Below are 19837 nucleotides of genomic sequence, written 5' to 3'. Positions count from 1 at the left end.
AGAATAATAAATTTTCGAATTTCGGGGGAAAAAAACGTCGAATACAAGTCGCTCAGGACTCGCTAGCTGAAGTCAACAGCGATGCAGAACTACTGATAGGTGTCATAACTGGTGATGAGACACGGGTTAACAGAAAAACGCCGAATCTGTGGCTCAATTATCATTGTGGATGACGGGTCGCCAAGACCTTACGCTCGACAAGTGCGGTCAGATTTGAAAGTTGTGTTCATTGTGCCCTTCGATTTTAATGGTACAGTGCACGACGAGCTTTATCCAAAGATCCAACGATCGAGAAGGAGTAGTAGTAACAAGTTCAATGACGTTTGAGAGAAGCAACCCGAAAAACCGCCAGGATTCGTGTCGAAAGAAGAAATGGTTTTTGCACCATGATAATGCATTTGCTCAAAATTCGTTGCTTGTTTGTGAAATTTCGGCGCAAAACAATACTATTATGATATTCCAGTCTCCATATTCTCCAGATACGTACGTCCTATTCGGCCTTTCGCTGTCCCGAAAAGAAAGAAAATCATATATGGCCGTAGTTTTGGAAGCACAGGCTATATTACTAACACATCGCTGATGAAGCGGAAATCCACCCCTAAGGTCGAGTTCAGACGTGTTTCGGAGACTGGAAAAACCCCTAACGTATTATATGTAATTGGGGACTATTATTGTCAAGGGGATAACAATATTTAGGGTCGATCAAAGCATGGAAACACCGCAAGAAAAGCAGGCTTGAACAAAAAATGCAGCTGCTAGCCGAGCCTGCAGGTTGAGCTGTTCTATCTAACCACGAGCGGCACTCTGCAATGTCCTCACTTCGTGCAATCGTCAGCCTTCGTCAGAACAATGTCGGAGCTAAGTGAAGTCTTACATGGGCCAAATTGTTGGTGCTCATGTGATAGATACTTACGTATCTAAAGCAACCAAAACTGTTTGGTTTTTTAAGAGGTACCGCAACGAAGATTTATACCAGACACAGTGAAAGTGGAAAACATCATTCGGTAAGTCACAAAACGTACGAAAGTTGGTGTTGTGTGATAGTGATGTACGGTCATTAAAGAGGATTGTGACGAAAAATAAGGGGACACCAGCTGCAAAAGTCAGTGCAGAACGAAATGCTGCACTCTCGAATGCTGTCAGCAACAAAACAACATGGAGCAGGGAATTGCACGGCTAGGTGGACTTCCGAAACCGAACATCGGTGATGCAAATACCCTTACGGAAAACGTTGTGCCGGAGCTACAAAAACATGGACTGCGGAGCAATGGAAGAAAGACATTTGGTCGGACAAGTTTTGTTTCACTCTGTAACCAACTTCTCGTCGAGTTTACGTCCCAAGAGTGAAACATGGCGGGGGCTCTGTGATAACCTGGGCAGCCATATCATGGTCATACGTGATACCCACGGTTACTCTGAAAGGTCGCGTTTCAACGTAGGGTTATGTGAACACTTTGGATGATCAGGGCCATCCCATGGTACAACGTTTGTTTCCCTTCGGTGATGCGTGTTCCAAGACGATAGGGTTCCATGTCCAAGCAGTTCGCATCGACCAGAACTTGTTTTTTTGAGCACAAGAATGAATTGTCGCATCTTCCTTGGTCACCACTGTCACCAGATCTCAATATTCTTGTGCTTTTGTCGTCTATTTTCGAGGGATGAGTGCGGATAGCTATCCACCTGCATCAGCGTTGCCAAAGTTGCCCCTATATTGCAGGAAGAACGGTATAGGATTCCCTTGTATCTGTTCACTCCAAGACGACTGGAAGCCGTTTTAAAAGACAAAGGTTTTCCTACATCGTATTATTCACGGTAGTATGTTGCGTTTTTGGTGTTCCCATATTTTTCCACCCCTTGTTGAAGAATAAATAAAATCTTTCACAAAAAGTTATTTTCTGAACACACAGTGTAGCATACGATGCAGAGTATTAGGTCCTAGTATGACTGCTTCCTTCCCCTTCAGATTTAGTTACAGTTTCTCTGCCATAACTAGTCTCCAGGTGTCAGTATGATTGCTCCCTTCTCCTTCAGATTTATTTAAGAGTTTCTCTATCGTAATTAGTCTCCCCTGGAAGGAAGCGCGATACCATAAGCAGTCTTCCCTGGAAGCAGACAAACTAACATACCGATGGTAAGCACTGAAAATCTTGTAACTCCATTTTGTTAAATATTACGGAGAAAGTAACAACGGTTTCTTGGAAAACATATAAAGCGGTACAGATAGCACTGATACCGGGTGACTATAAAAAAAGTTTAGAAATTGATATTGTACATCAGGCATACAAGAAGGACCAGTAATCTCACAGGAACCGGAGGGCCACACAACGACACGAGAGGGCGCTGCAGTCACGTGTGGGCTGGCATCGTCGGAGACTGTTTAACTGGGCTGTACATTCTCCCGGGCCGACATGATGGTGGCACGTATCTCGTATTCCTGCGAGAGGTTGTGTCGGACATGCTGAATTACGTTCCCATACATACTCGTCTTCGCATTCGATTTCAGCACGACGGAGCCCCCGCGCATTTCAGGGCACAAAGGAGGTCAGGTATGCATGCAACCTTTCCCGGCCGCTGGATTGATAGCGGTGAGCCAGCTGCATAGCCACCACGGTCAGATGGTCTAACCCCAATCGATCTTTTCTTATCGGGTATCTGAAAGGCTTTGTGACGCCTGAGGACCTAGTGAGCAGGACTGTCGTGGCAGCAGGATACTTTCGAGATACACCAGATATATCAGAGAGGGTGCGCCGCTCAATGCAACGTCGATGTCAGGCGTGTCTCGATGCATCTGGGCGAAACTTTGCGCATCTTCTGTAGTGGGAGTCCATTTGTAGCATGTCACTAAATAACTGCAACGCCAACCTCGAATGGCCTTTGCGACCCCCAGTTCCTATGTGATTACTGATCCTTGTTGTATGCTCTATGGGCCACGTCAGTAGGTGAACGTTTCTGTTTCTTTAATCGCCCTGTGTAGTAGAAGCCTACTTATTAACTGATTAAAGAAATTGATGCACTTTTATATTTCCGTTTGGTAATGGAATTAGTTTACTGCAATTACGAAGTTTTCATTGCCTACCATCAATAAGCCTTTTCACTGGGAATGTAATGAATTACAAATACGGCAAGTAGTGCACGTTGCATCCTCTCTTACTTGCCGTGAGAACACCAACTACAAGAAAAGCACTGAAGAATGCAGTGTAGGTCCTTACCCAGCGCCAGCAGCCCCGAAGTTGGATGCCGGTCCGCCGGTGGTCCTGTACGTGCTGCTGGAGCCGCCAGCGCCCGTGGTATAGCTGCGCACGGCGGCTGCCTCACGCCTACGCATGGGGCCGCCGCCGCCCGAACCCGCGCTGCTCACGCTACTGCTATTGTAGCTGCGTCCCCCACTGGCGCTGCTGTTGCTGCCGAAGCTGTTGCTGTGTGCGCGGCCGCCGCCCTGGCTGCTGTAGCCCGCGTCGCCGCCGCGGTAGTCACGGCCGCCGAAGCTGTTGGCGTCGCGTGAGCCGCCGCGGAAGCTGCGACCGGCGTCTGACCCGTCGTCGCGGAAGGTGCGGCCGCCGCCGCTGCTGCTGCTTCCGTAACCGCCGCTGCTTCCGTAACCGCCGCTGCCACTGCGGTCACCCCGCCTGCTGCTGTAGTCGAAGTTGACTGCGCCGTACCTGTTACTATCTCCGGACCCGTAGCCGCTACTGGATGTGTTGCTGCTGTTTGTGCTGTGGAATCCGCGCCGGTCCTGTTGCTGATCACGGCGACCACGCCCTCCTCCGAAACCTGCAATTTTTAAACATACGTCGTTACGCTGCTCAACAAACGTTAATACAACAAGTGCCTAACAACGGCGTCTCATATTAAGGAGAAAATTTTTTTCGGTAACATACATTTATTAACTCACTCATACACTATGAAGGACATAATAAATTTTTATAATCAGTTACGCTTTTATGACTATTATTGTATTTGAACTATAGGCCTATTTCAGCTATACAGCCTTTATACACACACACATCAAAAAAAGTTTTGCATCACCCCGGTTCCCAAAACTCCTGAAGATAGACGTTGACTGTGGATATTGTATCACAGGCACAGTCCCTTTGACTGTTCAGAGATGTTACTAAACCCGCCCAAAGATGTAAACAACCACCACGAATGAGCGGCGCCTATTAAACGGAGGGGGTCCGACAGTTCCAGCTATTCCACCAGGAAGAAGGTACACGGCTCATGTTATCTGTAGTTCAACCATGCCTAGATGGTCACTGCCGCGGTTCGATCGCGTCCGGATTGTTACTTATGCCAGGAAGGGCTCTGAACAAGTGAAGTGTCCTGGCGTCGAAAGCGATGTTGTTCGGACATGGAGGAGATACAGAGAGACAGGAACTGTCGATGACATGCCTCGCTCAGGCCGCCCAAGGGCTACTAATAGAGTGGATGACCGCTACCTACGGATTATGGCTCGGAGGAACTGACAGCAACGCCACCATGTTGAATAATGCTTTTCGTGCAGCCACAGGACGTTGTGTTACGACTCAAACTGTGCGCTGCATGATGCGCAACTTCACTCCCGACGTCTATGGCGAGGACCATCCTTGCAACCACGACACCATGCAGCGCGGTACAGATGGACCCAACAACATGCCGAATGGACCGCTGAGATTTGCCATCACGTTCTCTTCACCGATGAGTGTTGCATACGCCTTCAACCAGACAACTGTCAGAGACGTGTTTGGAGGCAACCCGGTCACGCTGAACGTCTTAGACACACTGTCCAACGAGTGCAGCAAGGTTCCCTGCTGTTTAGAGTTGGGCCGACGTACGCCGTTGGTGGTCATGGAAGGCGCTGTAACGACTGTACAATACATGAATGCCATACTCCGACCGATAGTGCAACGACATCGGCAGCATATTGGAGAGGCGTTCGTCTTCATGGATGACAATTCGCACCCGCATCGTGTACATCTTGTGAATGACTTCCTTGAGGATAACGACATCGCTCGACTTGAGTGGCCAGCATATTCTCCAGACATGAACCCTATCGCACATGCCTGGGATGGATTGAAAAGGACTGTTTATGGACAACGTGACCCACCAACCACTCTGAGGGATCCACGCCGAATCGCCGTTGGGACATCTGGACCAACAGCGCCTTGATGAACTTGTGGATAGTATGCCACGACTAATACAGGCATGCATCAATGCAAGAGGACGTGCTACTGGGTATTAGAGGTACCGGTGTGTACTGCAATGTGAACCACCACCTCTGAGAGTCTCACTGTATAGCAGCGTAACTGTTTATACAAATTTATTATGTCCTTGAAAGACATTTATTACGCAGCAGGCCCAGAAGATTACAAACAGTTGACACACACTCACACTCGTTAAAACGAGGGAAAGAGGAGATAATTACTGACATAGAAAACCTTACTGTGCAGTTTATTTACTAAATGTTCACGAAAAATTTCTGAAGAGAAACTATCATCAAGTTTGGCACATTTAAGTGCCACTGTTAAAATGCTTTCTTCAACACCCAACTCAATTGACTACCCAACTCAACTGACTACAAGGTGTACCGGTATGAAATGAGCGTTAAGATACAAATGTGTCGATAGGGAACATTTGTTGTTAACGAGCCTTAACATCATATGTTTTCATCGTGTTAACAATGTCGAATTTTGTACCAGAAAGTGATTTGCAGAAAGCATTAATTTTTTGTTTTCATTTGAAAAAAAGTGCTGCGGAGTCGCATCGAATGCTTGTCGAGGCATATGGCGATCATGCTCTATCAGAAGCAACATGCAAAAGATGGTTTCAACGGTTCAGAAATAATTATTTTGATGTAAGAAATGAAAAACGCGGAAGACCACCAAAAAAGTTCGAAGACGCGGAATTACAAGCAATATTGGAGGAAGATGATACTTTGGGTCAGAAGAAAATGGCAGCAATGCTTAATGTTGCACAACAAACAATTTCTGACCGTTTGAAAGCTAAGGGTAAGATCCAAAAGTGTGGAAAATGGGTGTCACATGAATTGAATTAAAGACAGATGGAAAACCGAAAAACAATTTGTCAAATTTTGCTTCAAAGGCATGAAAGAAAATCAATTTTGCATCGAATTGTTACTGGCGATGAAAAAGGGATTTATTTTAAGAATCCTAAACGGGAAAAATCGTGGGTTAATCCGGGACAACCATCAACATCGACTGCAAAACCAGATCGATTCGGCAAGAAGACAATGCTCTGTGTTTGGTGGGATCAGAAAGATGTGGTGCACCATGAGCTTCTAAAACCAGGTGAAACTGTGAATACTAATCGCTACAGACAACAAATGACCAATTTGAACTATGCATTGATCGAAAAAAGACCAGAATGGGCCAGAAGGCATGGCAAAGTAATTTTTTTTACACGACAATGCACCTGCACACAAAGCAAAACTGGTTCAGGATACGATCAAAACACTTGGCTGGGAGCTGCTACCCCACTTGCCGTATTCACCAGACTTGGCCCCTTCCGACTAACATTTGTTTCCATCAATGGGACACGCATTGGCTGAGGAACACTTCGATTCCTACGAAGAAGTGGAAAATTGTGTGTCTGATTGATTTGCTTCAAAAGACGAACATTTCTATTGGCATGGTGTCCACCAATTGCCAAAAAGGTGGTCAAAATGTATGGAAAGCAATGGTCAGTACTTTGAATAAAATGTTTTTACTTTTCAATTCAAAATTAGTGTTTCATTTTTACAAAAAAACGCTCATTTCATACCGGAACACCTAGTATTTCTGAATTCCAAACGTAGCCCACACAATTCGCCCTCCACACTCTTTTCTGGTATTATCCCGTTGTCAGCATCTACACTCTAAGCGTTTTGAATTAACCAATTACAATTTTCTGTGGCCTGCTCCATTCCCCATCCTAAGATGGGAGGAAAAGTCCCTGACGTCACCTGTTATTGAATAAACCACTATACATCTGATTTATTAAAATACTTTCAGTAAAATCAATCGTTAAACCTGGAAGATGAAGTAAGGGCACGGGCACATAAAAGAATAGCAAGCAACTTAGCGGACGCCAGCAGCATAGCTCTACTGTAATTGAGGCACCACACCGATAAAATCTCACAGTATGGATGTAGTCCACGCAAAAGCTACACATAACACCACTGTTCAATGAACCTGAAGACGATCAGGTCGCTCGCAGAAATAATGTGGGCCAAAATGAATCGATAACTCATCTGAAAACATATTATCAGTTGATTTGTAAGTTTCTGTATCGCTTTTCTGTTATAGACAAGAGAAACCATTTGTTTCTCTGTTGAAAGGTGATGTCGAATGTATTGATTGCTCTAGACTATTATAGCATCAATTCTCGAGAATTTTGCAAGGCATCTCGTCCATGGCTTAGTTACATTTCGGCAACATTCTTCCAATTCATCTCATCCATGCATCTGCTTTTCCTACAAATATTTTTATGTCGCTCTGAAATGGTTGAAATGGCTCTGAGCACTATTTGACTTAACATCTGAGGTCATGAGTCCCCTAGAACTTAGAACTACTTAAACCTAACTAACCCAAGGACATCACACACATCCGTGCCGGAGGCAGGATTCGAAGCTGCGACCGTAGCGGTTGCGCGGTTCCAGACTAAAGCGCCTACAAGCGCTCGGCCACAGCGGCCGACCTATGTCGTTCTGATCAATTATTTTATTTACTTTACGTTTGTTACATTTTCTGGTGATTCATTTCTAATAGCGTAATCGAACAGTGAGTCACTTTCTACCTATTTATGTGCAATACTTATAAATTTATATTTACGTGAGGATCGACTGCTAGGACCTGCACCTAACGTCGATCCTCTGCATGTCTTCCTTTTCCTAGAGAACATTTTCCTGTAACTGACAGCATCGTCCGCGAAGTGGCACCCCTAGAGTACGGCATTGTCCTGGAAGAATAGGACGACTGTCTCCGTTTATGGTCAGGTCGATAGCGAAATGAGTAAACGTATCATAGCTGACGATGGCACATGTTCGTGCAGGAAATACGACGTCCCCTTGGAACTGCAAAGTGAACGACAGAGAGAAATCAAGGGAAACCCACGGCAAGAAGCCAGATATGGAATTTGAAGCGCTCTCCTCCCCAGTACCAGCACAGTATCTCAACCATGATTTCAGTTCAATAGGCTTCACTCGCGAGACATGGCCTGCCAGTAACCAATAACATGCAGAACATCGGCACGTAACGTGGATACCAATTAGAAGCGTTGCAAATGACTAGGAACCATGGTGGTATATTTTCAAAGATGTGAAATCGTGCAGTTATGAGCTAATTCTGCATGTCAGAATCAGCCATAAGATAACACCCGAGGAGGTTCCACAGACGCTCTGCTGGATTCAGTCATCCGGGGCGAGCTAAGAACTAGGGACTCACGCGCTTACTCTTCGAACTACTATCGAATATTTCTAACCTTGTGGCTGTTCGTTTCACTGGAAGGCTTTGCCCGCCCCAGAAAACAGAATCGGGTAGTAAGGTTGCAGAAATGGATTCCTGTGCGACGTGTGTACACTGTACGATGATGGGTAATTCAAGCGACTGCCAGAAAATGTTTGACAGATCTCGGTGGCAGTGAGCAGTGGACCCATATTCGATATACCGGTTGCAAGGTGTCCCTAAATCTTTTTTGCTAATGCCTGGGTGATTCGTTCGAAAAGGATCCAGTCGTCCACTGCCTTCATCGTTCTTGACACACCTGTGCAGTCTCTTACGTCGTCGTCTTCGACGGAATGTTGAAACCCTCATTTTCCTTCCTTTTCATTACGAAGTTAGTCAGGCAACCAACGGTTCTGATCTTCGTGTCGTGTCTACAGTGTTCCCTATCCTCTGCTTTCCTCCGGAAACGCCAACGATGTCCGCTATACGAAGTGGAAATGCCAACATGAGGATAGCCATCCAAGGCACACCGCGATCTAGAAATCACATCGGAAGATACAGGGTGTCGCACATAAAACCGGTATGCCTCACGCACCGTTTAATCTGTTAAAGTCGAATTGATTATGAAGTGGCAACGGTGTCTCGAAAGACGGCTACACTGTATTTTATCGGAAAGGTGAGTGCAGCTATGAGTTCGTGCGTAAATTGCTGTCTGAAGGTCGTATTGCTGAGGTGTTACAAAAATGCGGCAGTTTGCATTAGAACGGCGAATTGATATTGTGGAGTGTTATGTAAAGACAGGCTCCATCACGGAATGTAAAGAAATGTTTCAAGCGAAGCATTATGGTAGAAAAATAATCATGACCAACACTATTCAATATCTGTATAAGAAATGAAGTGCTGTAGGACCCGTTCAGAAAGTACAGAGGAATAGCCGACCGACAGTGAGGACCCCTGAAGCTACAGACAGAATTCGCATGGACATTACGACCAAGTCCCCCCCAAGTTGGTAAGGAGGTTATCGCAGCAGTTTGGTGTATCTCGTACATCGTCTCATCGTGTACTAAAAGAAATGGAATTAAAAGTCTATTGTGTGAGTGTGGTGCAAGAGTTGAAATTTGAGGATCAAGATAAAAAAAAGTTCATTATTGTGAATGACAGTTAACATCAATTCCTAACGGTTACTTGAACACTTTCGTGTCAGGTACGGGCTGGTTTCATTTGTCAGATTATGTAAACTCCCAAAATTGCAGGTACTGGTCACAGGACAACCCATATAATCTGAATGCAGAAACATTGATAGAGAAATTAAAAACATCACATCTGCAGAATTATAGCGTGTTGCTGGTAACGTCACCACACGCATTCAGCGATGCATGGATGCCCATGACCAGCACTTCCAGCAGCTCTTATTTATGGGCAATCACATGTTTTTTTATGCTGCTATTATCTACTCTTTTTTAGTTAGTTCATTGTTACTTGAATCTCGGGCGTGAGGCTTACCGGTTTTATGTGGGACACCCTGTACCTGCGACACGGGAGACCAAAAGTGCTGCTGCCGAGCCACCATCGATATAATTAACAGATGAGGAGGAAAAAAATCACTGTGTTTTTCGCTGATCTACTAGTACACGCAGTTTCAAATATTCTTGTCACCATGGCAGCTGCACGGAATAATCACTGCAGCTCACGGAAAACAGGACACGTGTTTTATTTGTGTGCCTGGCAACCGTTGGCGCCGTCACGCCATGGGCACAACTGGGAGCCAGTCAGCCGGAGAAGTCAACGAAGGCAACTAGCGGTGCTGCTAATTGGCGGCTGGCGCGGGGGAGGCGGCTATTAGGGCGCCTCGTGCCGCTGAGACAATGCCGGCGGCACGCGTCACCAGCGACAGGCCGCGCCCTCCCGCTGCTGGCGGAAAAATCACGACTCCGATTCGAGACCACTTCCCGGAAGGTCTTAAATCGATGCGAACACGATACACAATCTATAGCAGCAGCACGGTATTCGTCGACAATTAATTTTCTCAGACCGCAAACGACAGACGAAGACCAATTTAATACGCACTACATTACACGTGAGCCAACGGCTTTGCCGCAGTGGTAACACCAGTTCTTTCAGATTACCGAAGTTAAACGCTGTTTGCCTTGGATGGGTGACAGTTAGGGACAGCCGAACACTGTTGGCAAGTGAGGTGTACTCAGCCCTTGTGAGGCCAAATGAGAAGCTACTTGACAGAGAAGTAGCGGTCTGGTCACGAAAACTGACAGCGGCGGGGAGAGCGGTGTGCTGACCGCATGCCCCTCTGTATCCGCAACCAGTGCATCCAGTGACGCCCATGAGCTGAGAATGACGCAGAGGTGGGTAGGTAGCGTTGGGCCTTGTGAGGACTGGTCGGATTGAGTAGTAAATTGCACACCTTCTTTCTTTCTTTCTTCCTTTCTTTCTTTCTGTGTTATTGACTCGAGTGGTCTGTTATTCGTGAGTGTGCTTACGTAGTTCGTCCAAATCTCACGCCTCAGTAGTGTGTTTACATTCTGCGACGTGCGGTTGCAGCTGCAGTGGGTATAAAGCTAAGTACTGACAAAGTTACTTGTACAATGTTATACAGTTATTAAATTTAATAGTTTTCAACGGTGTTTCGTGCTGTTTGTGGCGAAATAACGATTTAATAAACTTTTGGAAACGTTCGCTCGCTGTGTTTTTTAGAGTTTTCTGTGCGTTGAAGTCGTTTAGTAAATTTCGTTGAGTGTTCCAGTGGCCGCTTGAATTTTTGGTTTTAGCTAATAACTTTGTGAAGTTTTGTTGGTACTGGTATTAGTTGTGGTTAAGTAGTATTAATATAAGAACTTGCTTTCTTAGTAGAGAGAGAGAATTTAGAGACCGCTTTTGTTAGTTCTATAAATAGTTCTACTGGTGTGAACGACCTTAGGTAACGCAGATGTATAGTTTTTTTCAGTAACTGTAAAATTTTATCATGTGTGAGAAGTGTGGGCTCTGTCGTAGGTTTGTGAGCAGTGGCTTACGATGTGGGATTTGTTCAAAGTATTTTCATTGGGGAATGCAGTGGGGAAGCCAGTGGGCATTCTAGCGAGATCCTCTACTGGGAATACAGAATCTGTAGTATAGAAATAAGTTAATAGAGGAGCAGGAGCGTAAGATCTGCGTCCTCAGGTGCAGCTACAACACGCAAAGGAGGAACTAGATAGGTTGAGGAGGACGAAGGATGCTGGGGAATGGGAACTGGCAGTTGGCAGGACGTGGTATTCAGACAGTTACACTTTGCGAATATTCAATAGATCTGACCAATTGTCAGAGTTGAGTGGAGAGGAGAGGAGCTTCTTGTATCTGCAGGTGTAGGGAACATGCAGCAGTCCTCAGTAGTTAGGAGGCCTAAGTCAGTTGCAAAGTCTAACAGAAAGAAGAAGGTTCTGCTGCTAGGTAGTTCGTACGGTAGAGGTGTGGGCCAGCAGCTGCAGGAAGTGTTGGAAAGTGAGTACCAGGTCACCAGCACTGTGAAGCCTAGTGCAGGATTGGCTCTGGTGACTGACAGCATAAGAGAGTTACGTAGGAATTTTACGGAGGAGGATCAGGTAGTGATAGTGGATGGAGCAGGGAACAGTCTTGATAGGGACAGGGAATATGATACAGGTGGTGACTTGGTAAAGATAGCTACTCAAGCTGGTGGCACTAATGTGCATTTCGTGCAGCCGTTTTAGCGTCATGATCGGCCCCATCTTAATGCGTCTGTTAAGTACGTTAACATGGGGATAAAGGGGGCGCTGATGGCAGAGGGCATGGGTCACATCTATCAGTAGTTCAGGTTTCACTAGGCATGTCCCGCACCTCAATAGGTATGGGAAGGGGAGGCTGTTAAAGCTTATAGGTGACAGTGTAGTAGGTGGTGGTGGTGGGATCACTCATGGAAACATTCCTTTAGTAGTTGGTGTTAGAGGTGCACCTTTTTTAGAGTGAAATCAGCTGATACGTATACCTGCTTAAAGGAAGCCCCTCTAAGGGCTCACATTCATAGGATGTCATGTTTCCATACAGAGAAGGAATAAGCATATTTCATCAAAATATAAGAGGTATTAGAGATAAAGTTAATGAACTGCTTATAGATGTTGACTCTGAAATTATTGGTATATCAGAGCACCACTTAAATACTTTGAAAATTCAGAGGCTTCCTTTACTAGGATACAGATTAGCTGTCTGTTTCTCAAGGAGTTCCTTGCAGGGTGGGGGAGTGGCTATGTACGTAACAGAGAGAGTTCCATTTGAGTCCACAGACGTATCACGGCACTGCACTGAACAGATTTTTGAACGTTGTGCAGGGGCAGCTGAATTTAGTGAAACTAAACTTTTAATTGTAGTTGTTTATAGGTCCCCTAACTCTGACTTCAGAGCATTTCTGCTCAAGTTAGACAGGGTTCCTCATTCATTTTGTACAAATTGTTCAAAGGGCTCTGAGCACTATGGGACTTAACATCTGTGGTCTCAGTCCCCTACAACTTAGAACTACTTAAACCAAACTAACCTAAGGACATCACCCACACCTATGCCCGAGGCAGGATTCGAACCTGCGACTGTAGCAGCCGCACGGTTCCGGACTGAGCGCCTAGTACCGCTCGGGCCCCGTGGCCGGCCAATCAATTTGTAGGAAGTACCCGAAATTAGTTATATGTGGTGACTTCAATATAAGTTATTTTGTAGGAAGTACCCGAAATTAGTTATATGTGGTGACTTCAATATAAATTTTGTATATGATGGTGCAAGAAAAAGGATGTTGCTAGAGCTCCTAAATTCATATGATCTGATGCAGACTATTTTTTCCAACTAAGGTGCAGAGCAACAGTGACACAGCCATAGACAGTATTTTTATTCTTTCTTCATTATTAGATAGGCATTCTGTTACTAAAACGGGGAATGGCCTTTCAGACCATGATGCACAAATGTTAACACTAAAAGGCTTTTGCACTCAAACAAATGTCGCATATAATTACAAACTATGTAGGAAAGTTAATCCAACAGCAACAGAGTTTTTTAAACCGCATCAAGGAACAAGAGTGGCAAGACGTTTCTAGTGCCGATAACATAGATGACAAATACAATGCTTTCCTTAACACATTTATCCTATTCTTTGAGAGTTGCTTTCCATTGGAACGTTCTAAATGGGGTATTAGCAGTAATAGGCAGCCAAGGTGGCTGACTAGTGGGATAAGGGTATCATGTAGAAGAAAGCGGGAATTATATCACAGGTTAGAAGTAGTCACAATCAAGCCCATTACAAACAGTATTGTAAGGTGCTTAAAAATGTTATTAGGAAGGTAAATAGTATGTGGTACGCAAACAGAATAGCTAATTCACAGGACAAAATTAAAACCATATGGTCAGTTGTGAAGGAAGTGTCTGGTCAGCAGCACAAGGTCGACGATATAAAGTCAGTCCGTAGTAAAAATATTTCTGTTACTGATAAATCAGATATACGTACAGCATTTAACAATCAATTTCTGAGCACTGCTGGTGAATTTAGCAGCAGACAGCAAAAGGTCATTACTCACAATGTTGAGAATGGCTGTGATGTTGGATCTGAGTGGGGGTTACAGTCAAGTGGCGGGTGCCCCAGGGATCACTGTTGGGGCCACTCCCATTCCTTATTAATATAAATGATGTGCCCTCTAGTATTATGGGTAACTCTAAAATATTTCTGTTTGATGACGACACTAGCTTGGTAGTAGAGGATGTTGTGTGCAACACTGGCCCAGTTTAAAATGAACTAACGCTAAATCAAGTAAGACTTAGTTTTTACAGTTTCAACACACAATTCAACAAAACCTGACTTTTTAATTTCACAGAATGGGCATATGATTAGTGAAACTGAACAGTTCAAATTTCTAGGTGTTCATATAGACTGTCGTGAAAATCTCACGTTCAGGATCTTGTTCAAAGACTTAATGCTGCCATTTTTACTATTCGAACGGTATCTGAAGTGAGTGGTCGTTCGACGCGAAAATTAGTTTACTTTGCTTATTTTCATTCTCTTATGTCGTACAGTATTATATTTTGGGGTAACTCTTCCCATTCGATATTTTTCCTCAGAAACGGGCTGTTCGGGCAATAAGTTGTGTAAGTTCACGAACCTCTTGTCGACCCCTGTTCATATATATTGCTGTCATTTCTTGTTAACAATTTCGTTTATTCCCAAGAATAAGCAGCTTTCATAAACATTTTATTTTTATCTGTCATTACTCTTATGTTGTAATTTCAGGTACTGACATGTTCCATGACCCTGGAGATTTGCTCCTCAATTTGGTCCTACGGAACTTGATGTGTAAATAAAATGAAACGAATTGCTTTCGACCTTTGACTACCCCTAAATCGAGCTAACTGTATCACAAATGATATTCGCTCCTAGTACCTGCAAGTAACCGTCCGGAGTGATGTAAGGTAGAAATGCCCCATAGAACAGACTGTGGAGTACGCAGATGACAGAGAGAAATTATTGAAATTGGACCACGAATCGAGTAGTTTGCTAAATCCTCGTTTGATCAATTCTTTCTATTACTCGGCAGTCTAGGAGTTTTACCAAGTTGGTCTCATGTAAGAGAGAAAGAAAACAGAGCAGAACTGAACGATGCCCCCAGAGTTTCATCAGCACGAAGGCGTCAAAGAAATGCGTTCTGCATTGTGGAGAGCCTTGCTCTCGCAATTTTCCGAATCTTCGTTCCAATAAGAGTCAAGAAACATATCATTTCCTATAAGAGAATTGTTCTTTCTGTGTATAAACTGGAACTAACATAAATGGGAAAGAAAGAGGAGGTAATGATCCGAGTATGTTATGCACCCTCAGGAACGTACGGCAAACTGTCTTGATGAGTATATTCGCGGATGTAAATGGAAATTCGCAGACTCGTCCAGAAAACACTGCAAAGAAATAAAAACTATCATCGTGGGTGTTCTACATGCTACACTGTATTGCGTTCTTCACATTACTATAAAACAAAAGGAAGATTCAGAAACAACATAGCTTTTGAATTGCACAGCAAGTCAGAACAGCAATTTCCAATAAGTAAAATTGTCATTTGACGTTCTCGGAAATGTAACATTTTTCCACACATATTGTGATATCTACTATCACTTCTTCGCTTTCTAAATCAGACGATAAACGCAAGACGAATATGCATGAGCAATGGAGGAAATAAAATATTTATCACTGAGGACTGCCAGAACACGACGTAAAACATGTGCTACTGCAGGATACGCTAATAATGCGAAATTTGATTCGACTTGCACCTATGACCTCTGAAAACGATCTCCGGCACCATGCATTGTACTTGGCGCGCTGACAGACACGACACACATAATCTTACAAATAATGGTTGTCTGTTGTCATAGCTAAGAACAATACGACGTTGTTGTTGTTGTGGTCTTCAGTCCTGAGACTGGTTTGATGCAGCTCTCCATGCTACTCTATCCTGTGCAAGCTTTTTCATCTCCCAATACCTACTGCAACCTACATCCTTCTGAATCTGCTTAGTGTATTCATCTCTTGGTCTCCCCCTACGATTTTTACCCTCCACGCTGCCCTCCAATACTAAATTGGTGATCCCTTGATGCCTCAGAACATGTCCTACCAACCGATCCATTCTTCTGGTCAAGTTGTGCCACAAACTTCTCTTCTCCCCAATCCTATTCAATACTTCCTCATTAGTTATGTGATCTACCCATCTAATCTTTAGCATTCTTCTGTAGCACCACATTTCGAAAGCTTCTATTCTCTTCTTGTCCAAACTATTTATCGTCCATGTTTCACTTCCATACATGGCTACACTCCATACGAATACTTTCAGAAATGACTTCCTGACACTTAAATCAATACTGGATGTTAACAAATTTCTCTTCTTCAGAAACGCTTTCCTTGCCATTGCCAGCCTACATTTTATATCCTCTCTACTTCGACCATCATCAGTTATTTTGCTCCCCAAATAGCAAAACTCCTTTACTACTTTAAGTGCCTCATTTCCTAATCTAATTCCCTCAGCATCACCCGACTTAATTAGACTACATTCCATTATCCTTGTTTTGCTTTTGTTGATGTTCATCTTATATCCTCCTTTCAAGACACTGTCCATTCCATTCAACTGCTCTTCCAAGTCCTTTGCTGTCTCTGACAGAATTACAATGTCATCGGCGAACCTCAAAGATTTTATTTCTTCTCCATGAATTTTAATACCTACTCCGAATTTTTCTTTTGTTTCCTTTACTGCTTGCTCAATATACAGATTGAACAACATCGGGGACAGGCTACAACCCTGTCTTACTCCCTTCCCAACCACCGCTTCCCTTTCATGTCCTTCGACTCTTATAACTGCCATCTGGTTTCTGTACAAATTGTAAATAGCCTTTCGCTCCCTGTATTTTACCCCTGCCACCTTTAGAATTTGAAAGAGAGTATTCCAGTCAACATTGTCAAAAGCTTTCTCTAAGTCTACAAATGCTAGAAACGTAGGTTTGTCGTTCCTTAATCTTTCTTCTAAGATAAGTCGTAAGGTCAGTATTGCCTCACGTGTTCCAGTGTTTCTACGGAATCCAAACTGATCTTCCCCGAGGTTGGCTTCTACTAGTTTTTCCATTCGTCTGCAAAGAATTCGTGTTAGTATTTTGCAGCTGTGACTTATTAAGCTGATAGTTCGGTAATTTTCACATCTGTCAACACCTGCTTTCTTTGGGATTGGAATTATTATATTCTTCTTGAAGTCTGAGGGTATTTCGCCTGTTTCATACATCTTGCTCACCAGATGGTAGAGTTTTGTCAGGACTGGCTCTCCCACGGCCGTCAGTAGTTCCAATGGAATATTGTCTACTCCGGGGGCCTTGTTTCGACTCAAGTCTTTCAGTGCTCTGTCAAACTCTTCACGCAGTATCGCATCTCCCATTTCATCTTCATCTACATCCTCTTCCATTTCCATAATATTGTCGTCAAGTACATCGCCCTTGTATAGACCCTCTATATACTCCTTCCACCTTTCTGCTTTCCCTTCTTTGCTTAGAACTGGGTTTCCATCTGAACTCTTGATATTCATACAAGTCGTTCTCTTATCTCCAAAGGTCTCTTTAATTTTCCTGTAGGCGGTATCTATCTTACCCCTAGTGAGATAGGCCTCTACATCCTTACATTTGTCCTCTAGCCATTCCTGCTTAGCCATTTTGCACTTCCTGTCGATCTCATTTTTGAGACGTTTGTATTCCTTTTTGCCTGTTTCACTTACTGCATTTTTATATTTTCTCCTTTCATCAATTAAATTCAATATTTCTTCTGTTACCCAAGGATTTCTACTAGCCCTCGTCTTTATACCTACTTGATCCTCTGCTGCCTTCACTACTTCATCCCTCAAAGCTACCCATTCTTCTTCTACTGTATTTATTTCCCCCATTCCTGTCAATTGCTCCCTTATGCTCTCCCTGAACCTCTGTACAACCTCTGGTTCTTTTAGTTTATCCAGGTCCCATCTCCTTAAATTCCCACCTTTTTGCAGTTTCTTCAGTTTTAATCTACAGGTCATAACCAATAGATTGTGGTCAGAGTCCACATCTGCCCCTGGAAATGTCTTACAATTTAAAACCTGGTTCCTAAATCTCTGTCTTACCATTATATAATCTATCTGATACCTTTTAGTATCTCCAGGGTTCTTCCATGTATACAACCTTCTTTCATGATTCTTAAACCAAGTGTTAGTTATGATTATGTTGTGCTCTGTGCAAAATTCTACCAGGCGGCTTCCTCTTTCATTTCTGTCCCCCAATCCATATTCACCTACTATGTTTCCTTCTCTCCCTTTTCCTACACTCGAATTCCAGTCACCCATGACTATTAAATTTTCGTCTCCCTTCACAATCTGAATAATTTCTTTTATTTGATCATACATTTCTTCAATTTCTTCGTCATCTGCAGAGCTAGTTGGCATATAAACTTGTACTACTGTAGTAGGTGTGGGCTTCGTATCTATCTTGGCCACAATAATGCGTTCACTATGCTGTTTGTAGTAGCTTACCCGCATTCCTATTTTCCTATTCATTATTAAACCTACTCCTGCATTACCCCTATTTGATTTTGTGTTTACAACCCTGTAGTCACCTGACCAGAAGTCTTGTTCCTCCTGCCACCGAAGTTCACTAATTCCCACTATATCTAACTTCAACCTATCCATTTCCCTTTTTAAATTTTCTAACCTACCTGCCCGATTAAGGGATCTGACATTCCACGCTCCGATCCGTAGAATGCCAGTTTTCTTTCTCCTGATAACGACATCCTCCTGAGTAGTCCCCGCCCGGAGATCCGAATGGGGGACTATTTTACCTCCGGAATATTTTACCCAAGAGGACGCCATCATCATGTAATCATACAGTAAAGCTGCATGCCCTCGGGAAAAATTACGGCTGTAGTTTCCCCTTGCTTTCAGCCGTTCGCAGTACCAGCACAGCAAGGCCGTTTTGGTTATTGTTACAAGGCCAGATCAGTCAATCATCCAGACTGTTGCCCTTGCAACTACTGAAAAGGCTGCTGCCCCTCTTCAGGAACCACACGTTTGTCTGGCCTCTCAACAGATACCCCTCCGTTGTGGTTGCACCTACGGTACGGCTATCTGTATCGCTGAGGCACGCAAGCCTCCCCACCAACGGCAAGGTCCATGGTTCATGACCAGTAAAATACAAAGTAAAAGTTCTAGCAAGCTCTTTGCAACTCGGCAATTAAAGAGAGACTATATCAATTGACGAGTGTTTGGTCCGACACAAGGCGCGGAGTATAGGTAAAGCATTAATTTATTATTGATGATGGAGTGGCACATCATTTCATTTCATACGGTGACTGGAAGATGTATTTGTTCCTCTCGTGATTTATATTCAAAGACGACTACCAACTGGGTGGCCATAATTAAAGTTCCAATTTCAAAACGCTACGGAAAGAGAACCACTGCTCCCAATGACGCCACATTTTAAAAGCGAATTACTGACACAGGGGGAACTGTGAAAAGAAAGGCAACGAAAATTTGACCATCAGATAGCTCTGTAAGCGTCAGAATTCGCACACAAACAGACGCGCGGCACACAGCTATTCTTCAGTTTGCGCCTGAGATGCCCATATGACTGTCTCCATAAAGGATCGTGCGCCAGTAATCCTGTAGAAGTACCGGAAACTCAATCGTATGAAAAAAGTCGTTGGCCCGATGTCTGCTAAGGGTCTGGAGAAAATGATCACAAAATTAGATTCGAAAAAGACAGGTTCTTTTGAAGTGTAATATGGCAGAGGGAGGAAAGCAGTTGATCCGACGTCTGTCTGGATGTAGCCACAGCTTTGCAGGGGGGTGGGGGGTGGGGGGGGGGGGGGGGATGCGCAGTGGTGTGCAAAGATGCAGTGCATA

General features: G+C 44.0%; 1 protein-coding gene across 1 annotated transcript in view; it reads right to left on the bottom strand.

Annotated features, from left to right (window-relative positions):
* LOC124804798 (5'-3' exoribonuclease 2 homolog) overlaps positions 1-19837 on the bottom strand; it is a 431320-nt gene that overhangs the window by 13669 nt on the left and 397814 nt on the right. The window contains exon 19 of the mRNA XM_047265135.1: positions 3210-3771. Within this exon, the coding sequence (XP_047121091.1) occupies positions 3210-3771 (562 nt within the window). The remainder of the gene's footprint in view (positions 1-3209; positions 3772-19837) is intronic.

Source organism: Schistocerca piceifrons, chromosome 1, assembly GCF_021461385.2.
Source record: "Schistocerca piceifrons isolate TAMUIC-IGC-003096 chromosome 1, iqSchPice1.1, whole genome shotgun sequence".
NCBI lineage: Eukaryota > Metazoa > Arthropoda > Insecta > Orthoptera > Acrididae > Schistocerca > Schistocerca piceifrons.
Note: the sequence above shows the minus strand (reverse complement) of the source record. Positions and strands in the feature narration are given on the sequence as shown.